General features: G+C 44.4%; 1 protein-coding gene across 1 annotated transcript in view; it reads left to right on the top strand.

The window, feature by feature from the left end:
- The first annotated feature begins 335 nt into the window (after window positions 1-335).
- TTC23L (tetratricopeptide repeat domain 23 like) overlaps window positions 336-17,600 on the top strand; it is a 34,369-nt gene continuing 17,104 nt past the window's right edge. Inside the window, exons 1-4 of the mRNA XM_075184526.1 lie at window positions 336-405; window positions 1,163-1,245; window positions 9,117-9,300; window positions 11,939-12,062. Of these exons, the coding sequence (XP_075040627.1) occupies window positions 1,181-1,245; window positions 9,117-9,300; window positions 11,939-12,062 (373 nt within the window). The 5' untranslated portion in view covers window positions 336-405; window positions 1,163-1,180. The remainder of the gene's footprint in view (window positions 406-1,162; window positions 1,246-9,116; window positions 9,301-11,938; window positions 12,063-17,600) is intronic.

The raw sequence follows: 17,600 nt of genomic DNA, 5'->3' as shown, positions 1-17,600 counted from the left end.
ATGATGAAAAATTAGTGGACAGGGGAACAATAACCAATGAACTGACTCCTAAATGTTTGTAGAGTACTCTGCATTGTGCTTCAATCACAATGAATCTCTTTGACCTTTGACTTTAAGATATATATATATATATATATATATATATATATATATATATATATATATATATATATATCTATATCTTTCTAGGAATCCAGACTTCCTGGCAGATAGAACACTAAATATGGTGAAAGAGGAACCAGCTTGTTTTCCCACAATGCACAGCGCCCTGCTGTCTCCCCGCCCACGTTGTCATGACGCCCTTTGTGGAAGCGTTCTCTGTAACCATGGTAACATCTGTACTAGTGTACACAGAAGTGCAGTAAGTGCTGGGGCCCAGTCCAGGAAGTGCAGATCACAGACTAGGTGAGACATTCTATGTAAGGATAAACTCACCAGCTAGTGTGGAACTGCAAGTCCCAGCATAACTTTATAGTCTCTGTTGAAGGCCAGACTTGTTGGTACTTGTAGTTCCACAACAGCTAGAGAGCCACATGCTGCATATCTAGTGTGATTAAATTGCTTGTGAATTATTATAATATATTTTAATAAAGGATAGTTAGTATTCAGGTCATGATGTGATGGTCAGTAAAGGATTTATTGCCATTAGCCCTACTATGTCCTAATTACCAGATTTTATAAACATTTGATCCTGTAAGTTTTTGCATTTGACAATGTACCTATAGCTTGATCAAGAGCACAGGGCCAATTCTCTTAGCATGTTATATATAATTTTCAGTATCTCTTTTTATCCCGCAAGCAGTATAATTTAATATTTATAGTTACAAAGTATTTAATATAAAGAAAAATGACATTAAGAACATATTCAGTGATATTGCTCGGCTGGTGATTTTATAGAGGTGTGCTGTACCTTATATCAATGGTCACCCCCATGGTCCAGTAGTGTTGATGTCTAATGAATCCGATATCTAATGAATCTGTGTCCTACATCCCCCTTGGCATTTGGTAATAACTAACAGTAAAAAAAAGAAGTAAATAAAATAAGCATTTCTTGAACAAGTAAGATAATTTCATGTAGGTTTGAGGTACTATTGACAATCACCAATAAATGATTGACTCTGAAAGTGAGATCAATGTTACATAACTGACGTACGGTCTTTAGTTCCAGGTAGTGGAGACAATGCTGTCTGTCCCTATCCATATCCCCACTGACTCTACATATGCCGACCTTGGGTCCCAATGCACGTAAGTACATTTATTATCTGATTAGATAATTCTATATATACAAACGTTTCTTAAAATATATGGTTGGCCATGCTAAATGAATTAGGTTAAATCCATTTACACTAGAGATGGTCACTGACTCCCGTGTTTTGGTTTTGAATTCGGTTTTGGATCTGGATTACCGTCGTGTTTTGGTTTTGGTTTTGGTTTTGCAAAAAGGCCATTGCGTGTTTTGGTTTTGGTTTTGGTTTTGTTTGGTTTTGTTTTGCTATTTTGTTGGAAAATCAATGTTTTTGGTCCTAAAATAACCCAATTTAGTGCTCCAACTGTTTCACAGATAAGTAATCTAATTGTAGAGGTAATAAATCATCCAAAAACCAGTTTAATTCCTGGCAGGTAGGCCTTCATTTATTCTACACACAAAGCAGATTGTCTTCCTCTCCATCTATGCATATTGGCAATGCAGCCATCGTCTTTGGATGTATATTACACCCTACACTTATAGTTAAATATGTAAAGAAATGGAAAAAGGCAGTTTGCTTTCTGTCTCTATAGGCCCCCCTCCACTTGTTTAAAAAAACAAAAAATTCAGCCGTTATAGACTGTACAATATTAATTGAAATGGACAAAGCCAGTTTGGTTTCTGGCTCTCTAGCCCCCCTCCACTTGTCGAAAATACAAAAAAATTCAGCCGTTATAGACTGTACAATATTAAGAGAAATGGACAAAGCCAGTTTGGTTTCTGGCTCTCTAGCCCTCCTCCACTTGTCGAAAATACTAAAAAATTCAGCCGTTATAGACTGTACAATATTAAGAGAAATGGACAAAGCCAGTTTGGGGTCACTCTGTCTATGACACCCTACCCTTAAGGAGAAATTGCCCAAACAGCAGCCTTTCAAGACGGTACGTGATATGGAAATGCCACAAGTCCCTTTCCTCTTTGGGGGTAGATTGCACCCTACACTTACATAGAAAGTTTTAAAAAGATGTTATCGTCATCATCTTCAGCTTCATCCTCACCCTCATCAGTGTGTACGTCATCATCACAGACTATCAATTCATCGCCGCTTGAATCCGCCATTAGAGAACAGTCAGTGCTTGGACGTCTTGGATGGTGAAGGCCTTCCTCGTGGAAGATGTAGTTCATTTTTATAAACATCATTTTCTCCACATTTTTGGGAAGTAACCTTCTACGCCGATCACTGACTAAGTTCCCTGCTGTGCTGAACACTCGTTCAGAGTACACACTGGAGGGTGGGCAGCTTAAGTATTGCAAAGCAAGTTTGTACATGGGTTTCCAAATGGCCTGCTTCTCTTCCCAGTAAGGAAACGGACTGTCTGACATTTCCATATCAACTACCTCTTGAAAGTAATCCTCCACCATCCTTTGCATGTTTATACTCGTATTGGATGGAGTTATGGGCAAAGTGACATATTTTTTTGAAAAATCCTTCAAACCAGCCCAGATGTTCTGGACTGCCCCCTGCGTCTTCCCTGCTTCTTTTTGGGAAATTTAATTTTTTAAGAGCAGCAGCAGCAGCTTTAGAAAGTGAAGGAGGACAGGTCGTCAAGCCGAGGCCCAGCTCAGCGGCCAACTTGCTGAGCAATAGCTCCTTGCAAAAGTTCACATCTCGCTCATTTACAAGTAAAGACTCAATGTAGGTTTTAAACCTTGGATCACGCACAGTGGCCAAAACGTACTGATCCGAGTTCAAGATCTTAATAACTCGAGGATCATTGTGAAGCGAATGAAGTACTTGATCGACAAGGCCAACATACTTTGCTGAATTGCTTGCTTTCAGCTCCTCCTTCATTTTCTCAAGCTGCTTTTCCAATAGTCTAATTAAATGAATGACTTGTCTCAAACTACCACAGTCGGCACTCACCTCACACGTCACAACTTCACACCTTGCACAGCACTGAAAGGATTCCACACTGTGCAAGAGTGAAATACATCCCCCCTCCTTTCCCAATGTCATGGCTTGTGCAATATGCTTGGATGGCTTTGTGCTGTTCCTCCATCCTCTGAAGCATGTACAGGGTGGAATTCCACCTAGTTACCACCTCTTGCTTAAGTTGGTGGCAGGGCAAGTTAAACTGCTCTTGTAGCTGCTGTGATCTCCTACATGCTGTGGCTGAATGCCTGAAATGGCCTGAAATTTTTTACGGGCCACCGAAAGCATCTCCTGCACCTCACGGTTATTTCGTAGGAAGCTCTGCACCACCAAGTTGATGGTGTGAGCAAAACAGGGAATGTGTTGGAAATCACCCAGCTGTAATGCTCGCACTATATTGTTGGCGTTATCAGAAATGACATACCCTGGGGAGAGTCCAAGTGGTATAAGCCATGCACCAATCACATCTCTCAGTTTGCGTAACAAATTGTCAGCTGTATGCCTGTTAGTGAAGCCGGTGATACAAAGAGTGGCCTGCCTGTGACAAATGTTACGTAGTGGTGTACATGCTGCTGCTGTTCCTGCTAGTGAAGGTGAATGACCAACCCAGTGGGCTGTCACAGTCATATAGTCTTTGGTTTGGCCACTTCCACTTGTCCACATATTTGCGGTTAAGTGGACAGTGGGCAGAAGGGCATTTTTCAGCGCAATCTCTACATTTTTACACACTTTTTGGTATAGTGGTGGAGAAATGGTGTCGCGATGGAATTCTGTAACACGGACACAAAACCTCAATTAATTGTGAAAAACCAGCTGCGTTTATTGTGGAGATTGGACGCAGATCTAACACTAACATTGCAGCCATGGCGTCTGTGATTCGCTTGGCGACTGGGTGACTGCTGTCATATTTGCTTCCCCTCGCAAATGATTGTTTCACAGTTAATTGCTGAAATGTAGGACTGCTCATTTTCTTGACCTGCCTCTGGGATGACGATTCACCCCCAGCAGCAGCAACAGCAGCAGCAGTGGGACTAACACTTTCTTCAGAGGAATCAATAATAGTGCAGGAGTCATCCAGCCTTAAGTTGGATGCCGGGCTAACTCCGAGCGCTACTGAGGATATTGATGAGGATGGTGTGCTGGGTGTATTTTGTAGCCGTCGGGATGTCGGTTAGCTGATGATGGAGTGCTTGTAATTTTTTGGGAAGAACTTTCAGCTTTTCCCAACACTTTGCCATGAACTCTCGTTAAATGGCGTAACATAGACGAGGTTCCAAGATGGTTAAGGTCCCTCCCTCGACTGACTGTGGCTTGACATACACTGCAAATGGCTATACAATTGTTGTCTGGATTTGGGTAGAAATAATTCCACACAAAAGAAGTGGTTTTTTTTGTTTTATGCCCAGGCATGACAATGGCCTTTTTCTTGTCACGTGCCAGAACTGCTGCCACTGGTGCAGGACTTACACAAACAACCTCATCCTCATCAACATCCTCATTAGCGCCCTCGTCGCCTACACAAATCTCCCCCTCATCCTCTTCTAATTCCAAAGTGGCATCCTCAATTTGTGTATAACCGGCTACACTCGGGCTATTAAGGCACATATCAGCAGAATGCTCACGATTAGACATTCCACTGTTGGATGGACTCTCCACAGGGATTGTTGTCATTTGTGAATCAGAGCAAACATTCTCCTCTAATGCCTCACTGTTATCTTGCAGCTCGGCTTTGAAGCGTAACAGTAGTTGTGCACCAATTGTAGGCTCGGTAACTTTTTGGGATCTGCCACTAATAGGCAAAGATGAAGGTCTCATTCTCTCTTTGCCACTGCGTGTGTAGAATAACATGTTGGCAATTTTTTTTTTTTTTTTTTTTTATCGGCACTTAACTTTTGCTCAGTAACACTTCTTTTTCGCTTCAACACAGTACATTTTTTGGGGGTTTTTGTTTTTTGGACTGATTTCGAAACACTGTGTAGTTTGACATCGCCTTGCCCAGATGACGTACTGGGAACACTAACATCAGGACTGGTGACAGAACCTGGTTGCTCATTCTGATCATATGTGGACTGCTTTGAATCCATTCTGAGCGCAAAGCACTTGTAGTGGTAAAAATTATTTGGTAAGATACTGCTGACAAATATGACTTTTGACAGCCAGAAATATTTATGCACAATGATGGGGGCCACCCCAAAAGCACTGGGGAGTGCTAAAAATTATTTGGTAGATACTGCTGACAGATGTGACTTTTGACAGCCAGAAATATTTATGCACAATTATGGGGGATACCCCAAAAGCACTGGGGAGTGCTAAAAATTATTTGGTAGATACTGCTGACAGATATGACTTTTGACAGCCAGAAATATTTATGCACAATTATGGGGGACACCCCAAAAGCACTGGGGAGTGCTAAAAATTATTTGGTAGATACTGCTGACAGATAGTAATTTTGACAGCCAGAAATATTTATGCACAATTATGGGGGACACCCCAAAAGCACTGGGGAGTGCCAAATATTAAAAAAATAAAATAAACCTCTATCCTCCTCTCTTCTCTAGCGATTTTTGTCACAGCAATTGGAATAAGAATATTTTATTCTCTGTCCCTGCTCTAATCAGCCTGTGACTACACCCTGCTCTCTCCCTCTGTCAAATGGCGATGGATTGCTGTGGAGGCGTGTATTTATAATCTTGAAGTATCGCGAGAACCGAGCCACGAGATCCGACGACGTCACAATGACCTTCGGCCTCGATTTGGATTCGGAGCGGGTGGGAGAGTACCGAGCTACTCAGCTCGGTACTCGGATACCCAAAGTTCAGGTGGGTTCGGTTCTCGGGGAACCGGACCCGCCCATCTCTAATTTACACCCACAAAACCTTTTATGTCTATATCTCTGATGTTGTCAGATATCCACAGCTTATTGTAACTGTGTCTTGTGAGTGTGTTTGGCGCTCCGGGAGGCTTGAGATACAGTGAAAAAATATGGATATTAGTGAAGCTGGGTACCGTGCTGCCACAATAATTATTATTACAATAAATTTTCCACCAACTTTTTATGCCGATCGATTTTACATGCGATCGATGGTCCGATCGCTCAGTCCATGGACTGTATACACACTAGCCTAGTTTTAGACGATAAAGGGAAAAGCGGACGTCCCTTTAGCGACTTTTTAAAGCCATGTTGTCGTGAGCAATGATTGCAATTTCGTACACACTGAAGCAACATCGGTCGGAAGTTTATACACACTACACAACGGAAAGGAGATTGGAACGAAAATATTTAACGGTACGACCAACCAAATGAGGCGCCAATCGTCCATTTGGGCAGACTTTCGACCATTGTGTCACTACACACACTGACCCGACTTTTGAACGAGCGGTCGTATGTCGGCTGGTTGAGCTGATTATTGGACGAAAACCCTGTAGGGTGTACCCAGCTTAAGTGTGCATCTAAGGACCCCTTCTTCTTCCTTTGTATATTGATAGATTGTATTTGGGTTGTCATCGGACTTGTCAGCAGCTGAATAGAAATGTAATGTGTATGTAGTAAATATAGTACTGGAGAGTGTTGGGTCTACCAAGAGACGTGGCACACATATTTAATGCCATCAAGGAGAACGACATACAAATACTCTGTTTTTCGGACATTTTGTGGCTTCAATAAAACAGGAATCCCCTTGTCTGTATTTCCTTATGTTAGGCATGCCGGATGGCCCACTTAGGTCTGGGAATACCAGTGGTATCCTCAATGGCCGGCTCGAGCATCATCATCATCATCACCATTTATTTATATAACGCCACTGATTCCACAGCGCTGTACAGAGAACTCACTCACATCAGTCCCTGCCCCATTGGAGCTTACAGTCTAAATTCCCTAATATAGACACACACTCACACACAGACAGAGAGAGAGAGACTAGGGTCAATTTTGATAGCAGCCAATTAACCTACCAGTATGTTTTTGGAGTGTGGGAGGAAACCGGAGCACCCGGAGGAAACCCACGCAAACACGGGGAGAACGAACATGATGCAAGTTGTGCTCAGTAGTGTTTGTTAGTAATTTGGATAGAAAAGGTACCTAAGACTGGGTGTGATGTAGTGACGTAGATTAGCTGGTAAGAGGCTTGGAGAGGACTCCTTAATATTTTGCTGTTAATATCAGTAGCTTCTAGTTAGTCCCCAAGTTGTAGGCCTGGTATATGATAGTCATACATTATACAGTAACTGTTGGTGATTGTTGTCCGATAATTAGTATTCAGTATGTTGTATGCAAATGAACATTGAATATAGAAGCATATGAGATCTTATTAAAAGCCTAATATTTCTTCTTATTACACCTCAGGCACAGTATAAATGAACATCGTCGCATAAATGAACAATGTGATCTGCTTTAGAATTCATTATTGTTATTTGTAATTTCTCACGAAGCCTCGGGCATGTTCATAGCTCTATACACAGCGGGGGATCACAGGTTGTGATGTATAAATGCAAATTAACTTTTGATTAACTCTCAGTTGCACATTGCCACAGATGGACCGTAAGGTCTCTATCCGCTTACTTACCATCTATTAATCTTAAAATGACCATACAATGGCCAAATTGGCAGATGGATTTTTGTAAGGGTCGGAGATATCCACATACCCATTCATGAACAGATAGGGGCAAATGTCTCCATCGTATTGAACTCGATGAATGCAGTCGATCACCACATACCTGATCACATGCGATGATTGGCTGACTGCATCTTCCATCCTCCCAAGTCAACATGTGACAGCTCCTTAGAAGATGTAAATCATAACGCAGACAGTTCGTTTTAAAATATGAGAATTTTAGCAAGTTTGGGAAATTTTTTCGATGCAATCAAACTGATATCTGATTGGATCTCATAAAAATTCAGGATACTTGCGTCTGAGGAAACAGCACGAGAATTGGTACAATCGATAATCGAAAATTGTGATTGGTTTGTAAAAGATTCTAACTTGTGTAGGTAACTTAATCGTACAGAGTTCTGGAATTTATCCCTAGTATTAATATTAAGATAGTAGAGAGAGAGTAGAGATAACAGATATTGTGCAGCAGTTAAGGACTCTGAGAGATTGAGTCAGATCACTAGTTTCAATTAAGATGGCATTTGAAGGATTTCGGTATTTGGAGAACTCATCTATGAGAATCATCATCATCATCATCACCATTTATTTATATAGCGCCACCGATTCCGCAGCGCTGTACAGAGAACTCACTCACATCAGTCCCTGCCCCATTGGGGCTTACAGTTTAAATTCTCTAACATACACACAGACAAAGAGAGAGAGGGAGAGACTAGGGTCAATTTTGATAGCAGCCAATTAACCTACTAGTATGTTTTTGGAGTGTGGGAGGAAACCGGAGCACCTGGTGGAAACCCACGCAAACACGGGGAGAACATACAAACTCTTCACAGATAAAGCCATGGTCGGCAATTGAACTCATGACCCCAGTGCTGTGAGACAGAAGTGCTAACCACTGAGCCACCGTGCTGGGAATCATGTTTTTCCTGTGCATTGTAACATGTTTTGGAGCAAATAGCAAAGGTCTGAGATCATCATGTACAATGATATAACATCTCTGGCTCAATAATATAATAGAGTCATATCTCACATTATTGTAATAATAATTATTGTGGCAGCGCGGTGGCTCAGTGGTTAGCATTCTGGCCTCACAGCGTGAGTTCAATTCCCACTCATGGTCTTATCTGTGTTTAGTTTTTATGTTCTCCCGTGTTTGCTGGGTTTCCTCCAGGTTCTCCGGTTTCTTCATCTTAATAATATACCAGTAAGTTGGCTGCTGACAAAGTTCACCCTAGTCTGTGTGTGTGAGTGTTAGGGAACTTAGGCTGTAAGCTCCCACATCACCTTGCATGTAATAGGTCAGAAGCCATGTTGTCCACTAGGGACTGGATTTGGTTGCCTAAGATCAGAGAACGGTACATGACCATATGGCATTGTATGCATTGAACAGATCTCCGAAGACGGCCAGCGCAGATCCTGAAGCGGAGGAGGGAGACGGCAGCATATTAAGCTACACGGAGAGAACATGTGAGTTACCAGGGAATGCCGCCCGTCTTCCAGAGACCCGGTCCCTTCCAGTGGATAAATTATCCCGAGCTCAGCTCAAGGCAGAGCACTTTATCAGAGACAATGAGGTGAGGAGGTGACTGATGTTTGTGTCCTGTTACAGTCATACAACCAATGCAGGCAACATTGTCTATAGAGGGGGAATTACTTATCAAAGGGTGAACAGCCCTAGTGCTGGTGAATGTGGCCATAGGATTTGTTTCCCTTCACCCAATATACCAGAGAGTTACTAATGGCGATAGCACTGGTTTTGCCGGCGATAGCTTTCAGATTACAGCAGTAGTGTTACATCTAACATTTATTATTTTGTATCTTGTGTCCTATTTTTGTTCAAAGAACTCACCAGTTAGTTACATTAAGGGGGAGATTCATTTAGGCACAAGGGGCCTGATTCATTAAGGATCTTAACTTGAGAAACTTCTTATTTCAGTCTCCTGGACAAAACCATGTTACAATGCAAGGGGTGCAAATTAGTATTCTGTTTTGCACATAAGTTAAATACTGACTGTTTTTCATGTAGCACACAAATATCAACTTTGAATTTCAGTGTACAAATAAGCTATCAAGTATTTCTGTGCTACATGAAAAAACAGTCAGTATTAAACTTATGTGCAAAACAGAAAACTAATTTGCACCCCTTGCATTGTAACATGGTTTTGTCCACGAGACTGAAATAAGAAGTTTCTCAAGTTAAGATCCTTAATGAATCAGGCCCAAAGTGTCTCCGAAATATCTGCGGATGTTATGGCAGCAATCGCCGCTCATTTGTCCCCGTACTCCATAGATATGTGCAGAAAAAGAGATTCCTACCGTAATTGCCAGTAATGTGCACAACGCGATGTCGCCGGCAATTGATTCTTCTTCTTAGCGTAGTAAAAATTAAAAGAAAATACAGTATACTGAGAATGTATTGGATGAACAGCCTCCAGATCACTGAATACAGAGCAGTAATTGTCCAATCAAAACCTTTCACAAACAAGCAGAGATCTTACGTGTCAGGGGTTAGCACAAAGCAGACCCATGCTGGGCTTTCTGGGAGGTGCGTGGGACTAGAGTTAGAGTGCCTACTGTGTCCATTCTTCATGTCCTGCACATCTGTGTGTAGCCAATTTTAAAGTAAGCGGATCTAGAACACCCTGAGTATTAAAATATTAACAGCAGCACTGTGTATTTCAGCTCAGCCAACTCCAGTGAGGCCGACTGAGAGGTAATGTAAGGAGGTATGTCCGTTACAGAAGGGGTGATAGGTCCACTGAACAATGTTCTAGCAGTAGTGGCAAGTACATGGGGTATGCAAATGATTTTTGCATCAATTTATCAGGACACTAGTTGTTCTCTTTTCATGTTGTAGTACATAGGTAGGTGGTTATTGTACACTTCTCAGCGTGTTCTGCCTGCTCCTAACATTCCCTGCACCATTGGCCCAGAATTTGCTGTGTTGCCTGTCCCATGCTTAGGAGACCATGGCAGTAAATCCTTTGTCATGTAGCACTCTATCCCTGAGCACTCTACCCCTGAGCACTCTATCCCTGATAATTATATATCTGAGCAGGGCCGGATTAAGGGAATGGAGGCCCCTGGGCCTCCATTCCCCCGTGAGGGCCCCCCCCCCTGTGATCCGAGCTAACTCTCCCCCCCGCCACTTTACTGAGGAGGTCTCGTGAGAGTGAGACTCACGAGATCTCCTCAGTAAGGAGACTACAGCTTGCCGGGGAGGGACCACAGTGAAAGTGCTCAGCAGCACTGATAGCGCCGAGGGCGCCCCCGCCCCAAGACCGATCAATACTGCTGCTGAGCACTTTCAAGGGCCCCCTGGATGCCATGGGCCCCTGGGCTGTAGCCCAGTTAGCCCTATGGTTAATCCGGCCCTGTCCCTGAGCACTCTATCCCTGAGCACTCTATCCCTGAGCACTCTGTCCCTGAGCACTCTGTCCCTGAGCACTCTATCCCTGAGCACTCTAATATACAGCCGATGACTTCAGCTTAGAACTGCAGGGAGCTGACAGGTGATCTGCTCTAGTACCCAGTGGGTGGGTGTCCTTCTAGACACCCAGAGCCTCATTCATCATCCTTAAGAAACTAACTTAAAACGCGGTTTTTAATAAATGTATTCAACAAGCAGCGGATGTGAAGATACGTCTGTTGATGAATACGGGTCTAGGTGCGCTCTGCATTAACAGACAAGATACTGCAGGATATGTCCAATACATATGTAAAATATAAAGTCACAGAAAAAAATATTGAATTAATGTCACCTATTGTTAAGATGTTATGAATGTCTGCTGTACATAGAATGCATTTTACAGTTGCTGCTGACTGCAGACACATGTCCTAGCACGCGTTTGCGACAGTCACTAGTAATCAGCACCACTATGTGTGCTCAAGCTAGGCATGACCTTACTGTACATTGGTAATGTGCCTACGTCCAGCCCCCATCCTGTTCCATCTCTATAATCATAGGCTGTAGTAAGTGTCCTTTGGCTCGAAGATGGATTGGGTATTGGCGAGCAGGTTGCGGGAGAATTTAGCCCTACCTAGAATTCGGGATTCTTTCACGGAAATTCTCAGAGAATGCCAAGTATGCACTTATACTATGTGATTCCTTCAGTATTTCTATGGAAACATTGAATATATTTTACTTCTGCTGGTTGCATGTAAAGCTTATGGCTCAATTTTACATGTATGTTTTGCAATTATTTTGCACAGTTGCTGAGAGCACACAAGGAGCGGATCCGATGTGTGGCCCTAAGCAGAATTGTCCACGGAGACGGCCACTGGAAACTTGCCAAAGCCTTTGCTGAACTTGCTCACAGTTACCTCACTGTGCGGGGTAAGTTACATCATGAAACGCAGCCATCACTTACACACAGAGGGGGCAGAGCTGAACCAGTCCATGCTCATTATAGTTATTAGAAAGTGATTAAAGAGACTCTGACATAAAACACTTGTTTAAGGCTGAAGCTGCACTGCATCCTGGGAAAATATTTCCCTAAGCTTTCTCCCCCCCCCCAGCCCTATGGCTGCTAAATGATTGGACCATCCACACACATACTGAGCCCTGTCATTCCTGCAGTCTGATAGGGCACCAGCTGGGAGATGTTGCTCCTACACCCTGGCTGCCTGGGCACGGGACCCCCATGGCTTTGCCAGGAAGAGGGAAATGTGTTTATTACAGAAATATATAGGTGGAGTTCCACTTTAAACACAAATTCCGCTTCATATTCATTTTTATATTTTTTATTACTTTCCTTCCCTTACTTGAACTGTGTAGGTCCCACCCTAGGACCCCATTGCCCTGTCCTGTATGGATTGAGGTCTCAATAGGCTGTCGGCAGTGCTCTTCTTTTTAGAAGGCAATAACATCTGCGGCCCAAAATCCCAGCACAATAACTATAGCCCAGAAAGAGGTCAGGCTATGAGAGGCACTGTTGAGGCTCAGGAATCGGACCCTTCTCCTGATTACATCAGGGACCCCAACAGCCCAGAGGATGCACAGATAAGGAGGGTTAAGGGAGTGGTTCAAATGTAAGAATTAGCTTAGAAGATCAGTGAGCAAATAGAGGAACCAATTAAGTTGACCTTACACAGAGAGATCTGTTTCCTGGGTGCTAGACCTCCAGTGATTGGGCCGTTACTGCTAGATCTGTTTGTTTTCCATTAACAAGAACAGATTGTTTTGAAGATCATGAAGATTTCATGACACCATATATTATTATTATTTTTTTTATAAATAATAATATTTTTCATCCATTGTTGCTAATTTCTCTGTTATATTTTCTACATAAAGAGTGTCATGTTATGAAATAAAGTAGTGTTTATTTATAGCTATCCATATTACATCTCTATTTTTCACTTGAATTAATAAGTGCGTCTATCCAGTCATAGAATATCATTTCTTCAGCCATTCTAAATATTACTTTGATATAGCGGTATTATGGTTACATGTTGTACTTTGTGAAGATGAAGACCCATACTGCCATCTAGTGGGGAATTGGCAAATAGCTATCATGTACTTCAGTTAGTGCATGGAAGCTTCAACCTTTCAGAGGTGTAACTAGATTTTTGTTGCACCCTGGGCAGAGTTTTTCACTATTTTATGTTACCCAAGTTTATGGTATATGTCAGTGGTTCCCAAACTTTTGCAGTTCGCGGGACCCTTATAGTCTCCAAATTTTTTCAAGGCACCCCTCCAAAATAATTATTGAGCAGTGCTGTTTTAGAAGTAGTTGGGTCAAAAAAATGTAATAAGTATTTAGGTCAGGACAGAAATACTTATTTAGTTGTATGCAAAAATGCCCCCTCTGCATCCAGACACTCTGCCCTCAGGCACTCTGCCCCCTCTGCATCCAGACACACTGCCCCCTCTGCATCCAGACACACTGCCCCCTCTGCCCTCTGTCACGCTGTCCCCCCTCCTCTGCTCTCTGTCATGCTGTCCCCCCTCCTCTGCCCTCTCTCACGATGTCCCCCTCCACTGCCCTCTCTCACGATGTACCCCCTCCTCTGCCCTCTCTCACGATGTCCCCCTCCTCTGCCCTCTCTCACGATGTTCCCCCCCTCCTCTGCACTGTCACGCTGTCCCCCTCCTCTGCCCTCTGTCACGCTGTCCCCTCCTCTGCCCTCTGTCACGCTGTTCCCTCCTCTGCCCTCTGTCACGCTGTCCCCGTCCTCTGCCCTCTGTCACGGTGTCCCCATCCACTGCCCCTCTCATGCTGTGTCCCCCTCCACTGCCTCTCTCACGCTGTGTCCCCCTCCACTGTCCCACTCACGCTGTGTCCCCCTCCACTGCCCCTCTCACGCTGTGTCCCCCTCCACTGCCCCTATCACGCTGTGTCCCCCTCCACTGCCCCACTCACGCTGTCCTCCTCCTCTGCCCCTGTCACGCTGTGTCCCCCTCTACTGCCCCTCTCACGCTGTGTCCCCCTCCACTGCCCCTCTCACGATGTCTCCCTCCTCTGCCCCGCTGTCACCCTCCTCTGCCCCGCTGTCATCCTCCTCTGACCCGCTCTCACACTCCTCTGCCCCTCTGTCTGCCCCGCCGTCACACTCCTCTGCCCCTCTGTCTGCCCCGCCGTCACACTCCTCTGCCTCTCAATCTGCCCCGCCGTCACACTCCTCTGCCCCTCTGTCTGCCCCGCTGTCACACTCCTCTGCCCCTCTGTCTGCCCCGCCGTCACACTCCTCTGCCCCTCTGTCTGCCCCGCCGTCACACTCCTCTGCCCCTCTGTCTGCCCCGCCGTCACACTCCTCTGCCCCTCTGTCTGCCCCGCCGTCACACTCCTCTGCCTCTCAATCTGCCCCGCCGTCACACTCCTCTGCCCCTCTGTCTGCCCCGCTGTCACACTCCTCTGCCTGCCTGCTCTCTGCCCTGCTGTCACACTCCTCTGCCCCGCTGTCACACTCCTCTGCCCCTATCTGCCCTGCTGTCACACTCCTCTGCCCCTCTGTCTGCCCCGCTGTCACACTCCTCTGCCCCGCTGTCACACTCCTGCCCCGCTTTCACACTCCAGCCCCTCTGTCTGCCACTCTGTCTGCCCGCTGTCACACTCCTGCCCCTCTGTCTGCCCGCTGTCACACTCCTGCCCCTCTGTTTGCCTGCTGTCACACTCCTGCCCTTCTGTCTGCCCGCTGTCACACTCCTGCCCCTCTGTCTGCCCCGCTGTCACACTCCTGCCCCTCTGTCTGTCCCGCTGTCTGCCCGCTGTCACACTCCTGCCCCTCTGTCTGCCCGCTGTCACACTCCTTCCCCTCTGTCTGCCTGCTGTCACACTCCTGCCCCTCTGTCTGCCCCGCTGTCACACTCCTGCCCCTCTGTCTGCCCCGCTGTCACACTCCTGCCCCTCTGTCTGCTGGGTCCCGGCGCCGCGCGGATTGGTAAGTTTATGTGCTCTTTGGTTTTTTTTATGGCTGGCTCGCAGCACCCCAGTGACAGCGCCGCGGCACCCCTGGGAGCCGCGGCGCACACTTTGGGAACCGCCGGTATATGTGGTGCAATATAAAATGCCTCACTGTAGCAAAATTTCCTCCCTGGTTTCAATCTGATCACACTTTTTTGATACCTGGGAGAGCTTGATTGACATCTTTCAAACTGTTAAACAACATACCTGGTATTGTTTTCTAAACACTTTGGGCCTGATTCATTAAGGGAAGTTACGTAAACAAAATGTAGTAAGTAGTCTCTTGGACAAAACCATGTTACAATGCAAGGGGTGCAAATTAGTTTTCTATTTTGCACATAAGTTAAATACTGCCTGTTTTTTCATGTAGCACACAAATACTTGATAGCTTATTTGTACACTGAAATTTAAAGTTGATATTTGTGTGCTACATGAAAAAACAGTCAGTATTTAACTTATGTGCAAAATAGAAAACTAATTTGCACCCCTTGCACTGTAACATGGTTTTGTCCAGGAGAAAACATACTCATTGTTTTACTTAACTTTCCTTAATGAATCAGGCTCTTTGTGGCATGAAACTCGCCTGTTTGCTGACAACCCACCCATCATTCTCTGACTACTGTGATAGACTATTTCCATTTCCAGCGTAATATAGAAGATGTGAATACATATGAATGTAGTTATAGTTGGTGATGCTCAAATAGGCTCCAAATATCTTATTCCTATCACTATTACTTCTTTACTGAACGGTGTGATTAGTGTTGAATTGCTAACAAGGATTTTTAGCAAATATGCAGTACTGTATTTTGTTTTGTTACTTTATGTCTATTTGTGTTAATTTTGACATGCTTTAATAATAAGATATAAAAAAAAACAACATTTATTAAAAGTACGGTACTATAGGAGTGGAATTCTGCGTGTTGCAATTGTAAATTTGTTGTACAATCACATTGACAGCTCCAATGTCAGCCACAGTGCACAAACCATATTGCATATATATTTTTTTTAATTAAATGAGATCATTGATCCCTGTGTAGAGATGCGTGATTATAATTATTATCTTTTATTTATAAAGAGCAGACGTATTACACAGCGCTGCACAAATTACGTACAATAACATGAAACACAAGGTAATGATGGCCCTGTCCACGTGAGCTTACAATCTAAGACGTGTGTCGAACAATTGGTACATAAGGTAGCAGAATAATAATTGTAGCTGATGGTGTGTTGGTGTGTGGCTACTGTAAGGCAAAAACATCATCAGCCACTGATATTAACGCAGCAGATGTCAGAACAGGGAGCGGGACTAATGGAACGTACTCTACTTCCCCCGTCACTACGGTTTGGATAGATGGCCTGGTGCAGTGCATCTCGTCTCTACATAGGGGTCAGTGATTTCTGTTTGCGCCTCTTTCTCTCCTCCATTCAGCTGTCAGGAGTTGAGCGGTTGAGAAAATTATTATTATTATTAATTTTTATTTATAGGGCACCACAAGGTATCCGTAGCGCCGTACAGGGACAGGCAATATCACAGTACAGGGTGAGACAGCACGGTACAGTTAACAAGTAGCACAGTAACTCAGGAAGCTCAACACACAGCTAGAAGGAGTGGGGGAAGGAGATAGTCCGCATACGTTGGCAGACTAAGCCCAAGAGGGGGCGCAGATGACAGGTGAGAGCCACAGAAGGGAGAAGAGAGTAGCGAGAGGGGTTGAAGGGCAGAAGGTCTTTAAGGAGGAGGCTGAGTAGCTGGAGAGCAGAGTTATAAGTGGTGGAGAACAGGAGGAGAGTTGGCCCTGCTCGAAGGAGTGTACAATCTAAGGGGAGGGGTGGACAGATAGAGAGACACAAGGGTGAGAGGAAGAAAGGGGGAGAACGGAGGCTGAGTCAGGGAAGGGGGAAGAGGGGGGAGAGGAGTACGACAAGGTAGGTTTTTAAAGCCTGTTTGAAACTGGACAAGTTGGGGGATGTTCTGATGGAGCGGGGGAGCTGGTTCCAGTGGAGGGGGGCAGCGCAGGAGAAGTCTTGAATACATGCGTGGGAGGAGGTAACCAGGGGGGAAGAGAGAAAGAAATAGAAAAGGAATTAATTGATTACCGTTTCCATATGACCTTAAGTAGATACACTAGGATATAATATTTCATTATCTCAAATGAGAACAATTCAGTTCATGGGTGATGGTTCCTGGTTACTAAAGCATGAAACTTAGACTTGTACAGAAGAGGCCATGAGAGGTAGCTGATAAAAGGGAAAGAAAAAGATAATAACTTACAACCTGGCGCATGTTGGTGGAGCCGGTGCACAGTTATTCCTAGCCAATCACAGTGCATATATTTATATCACCCAAGTGCCTGTTTGTGATCCAAACCCACCTGTCTCTTTCCTGGTTCTTGGTAACACTTCTATTAGGAAGATCTTTAGGGAAACAACATTGTTATTTCTTGAGAGTGAAATTCATTCAATTTGTATCT

The sequence above is a fragment of the Mixophyes fleayi genome, chromosome 1 (assembly GCF_038048845.1).
Source record: "Mixophyes fleayi isolate aMixFle1 chromosome 1, aMixFle1.hap1, whole genome shotgun sequence".
NCBI classification, from domain to species: Eukaryota; Metazoa; Chordata; class Amphibia; order Anura; family Limnodynastidae; genus Mixophyes; species Mixophyes fleayi.
This window is presented reverse-complemented; position numbering and strand designations above follow the sequence as displayed.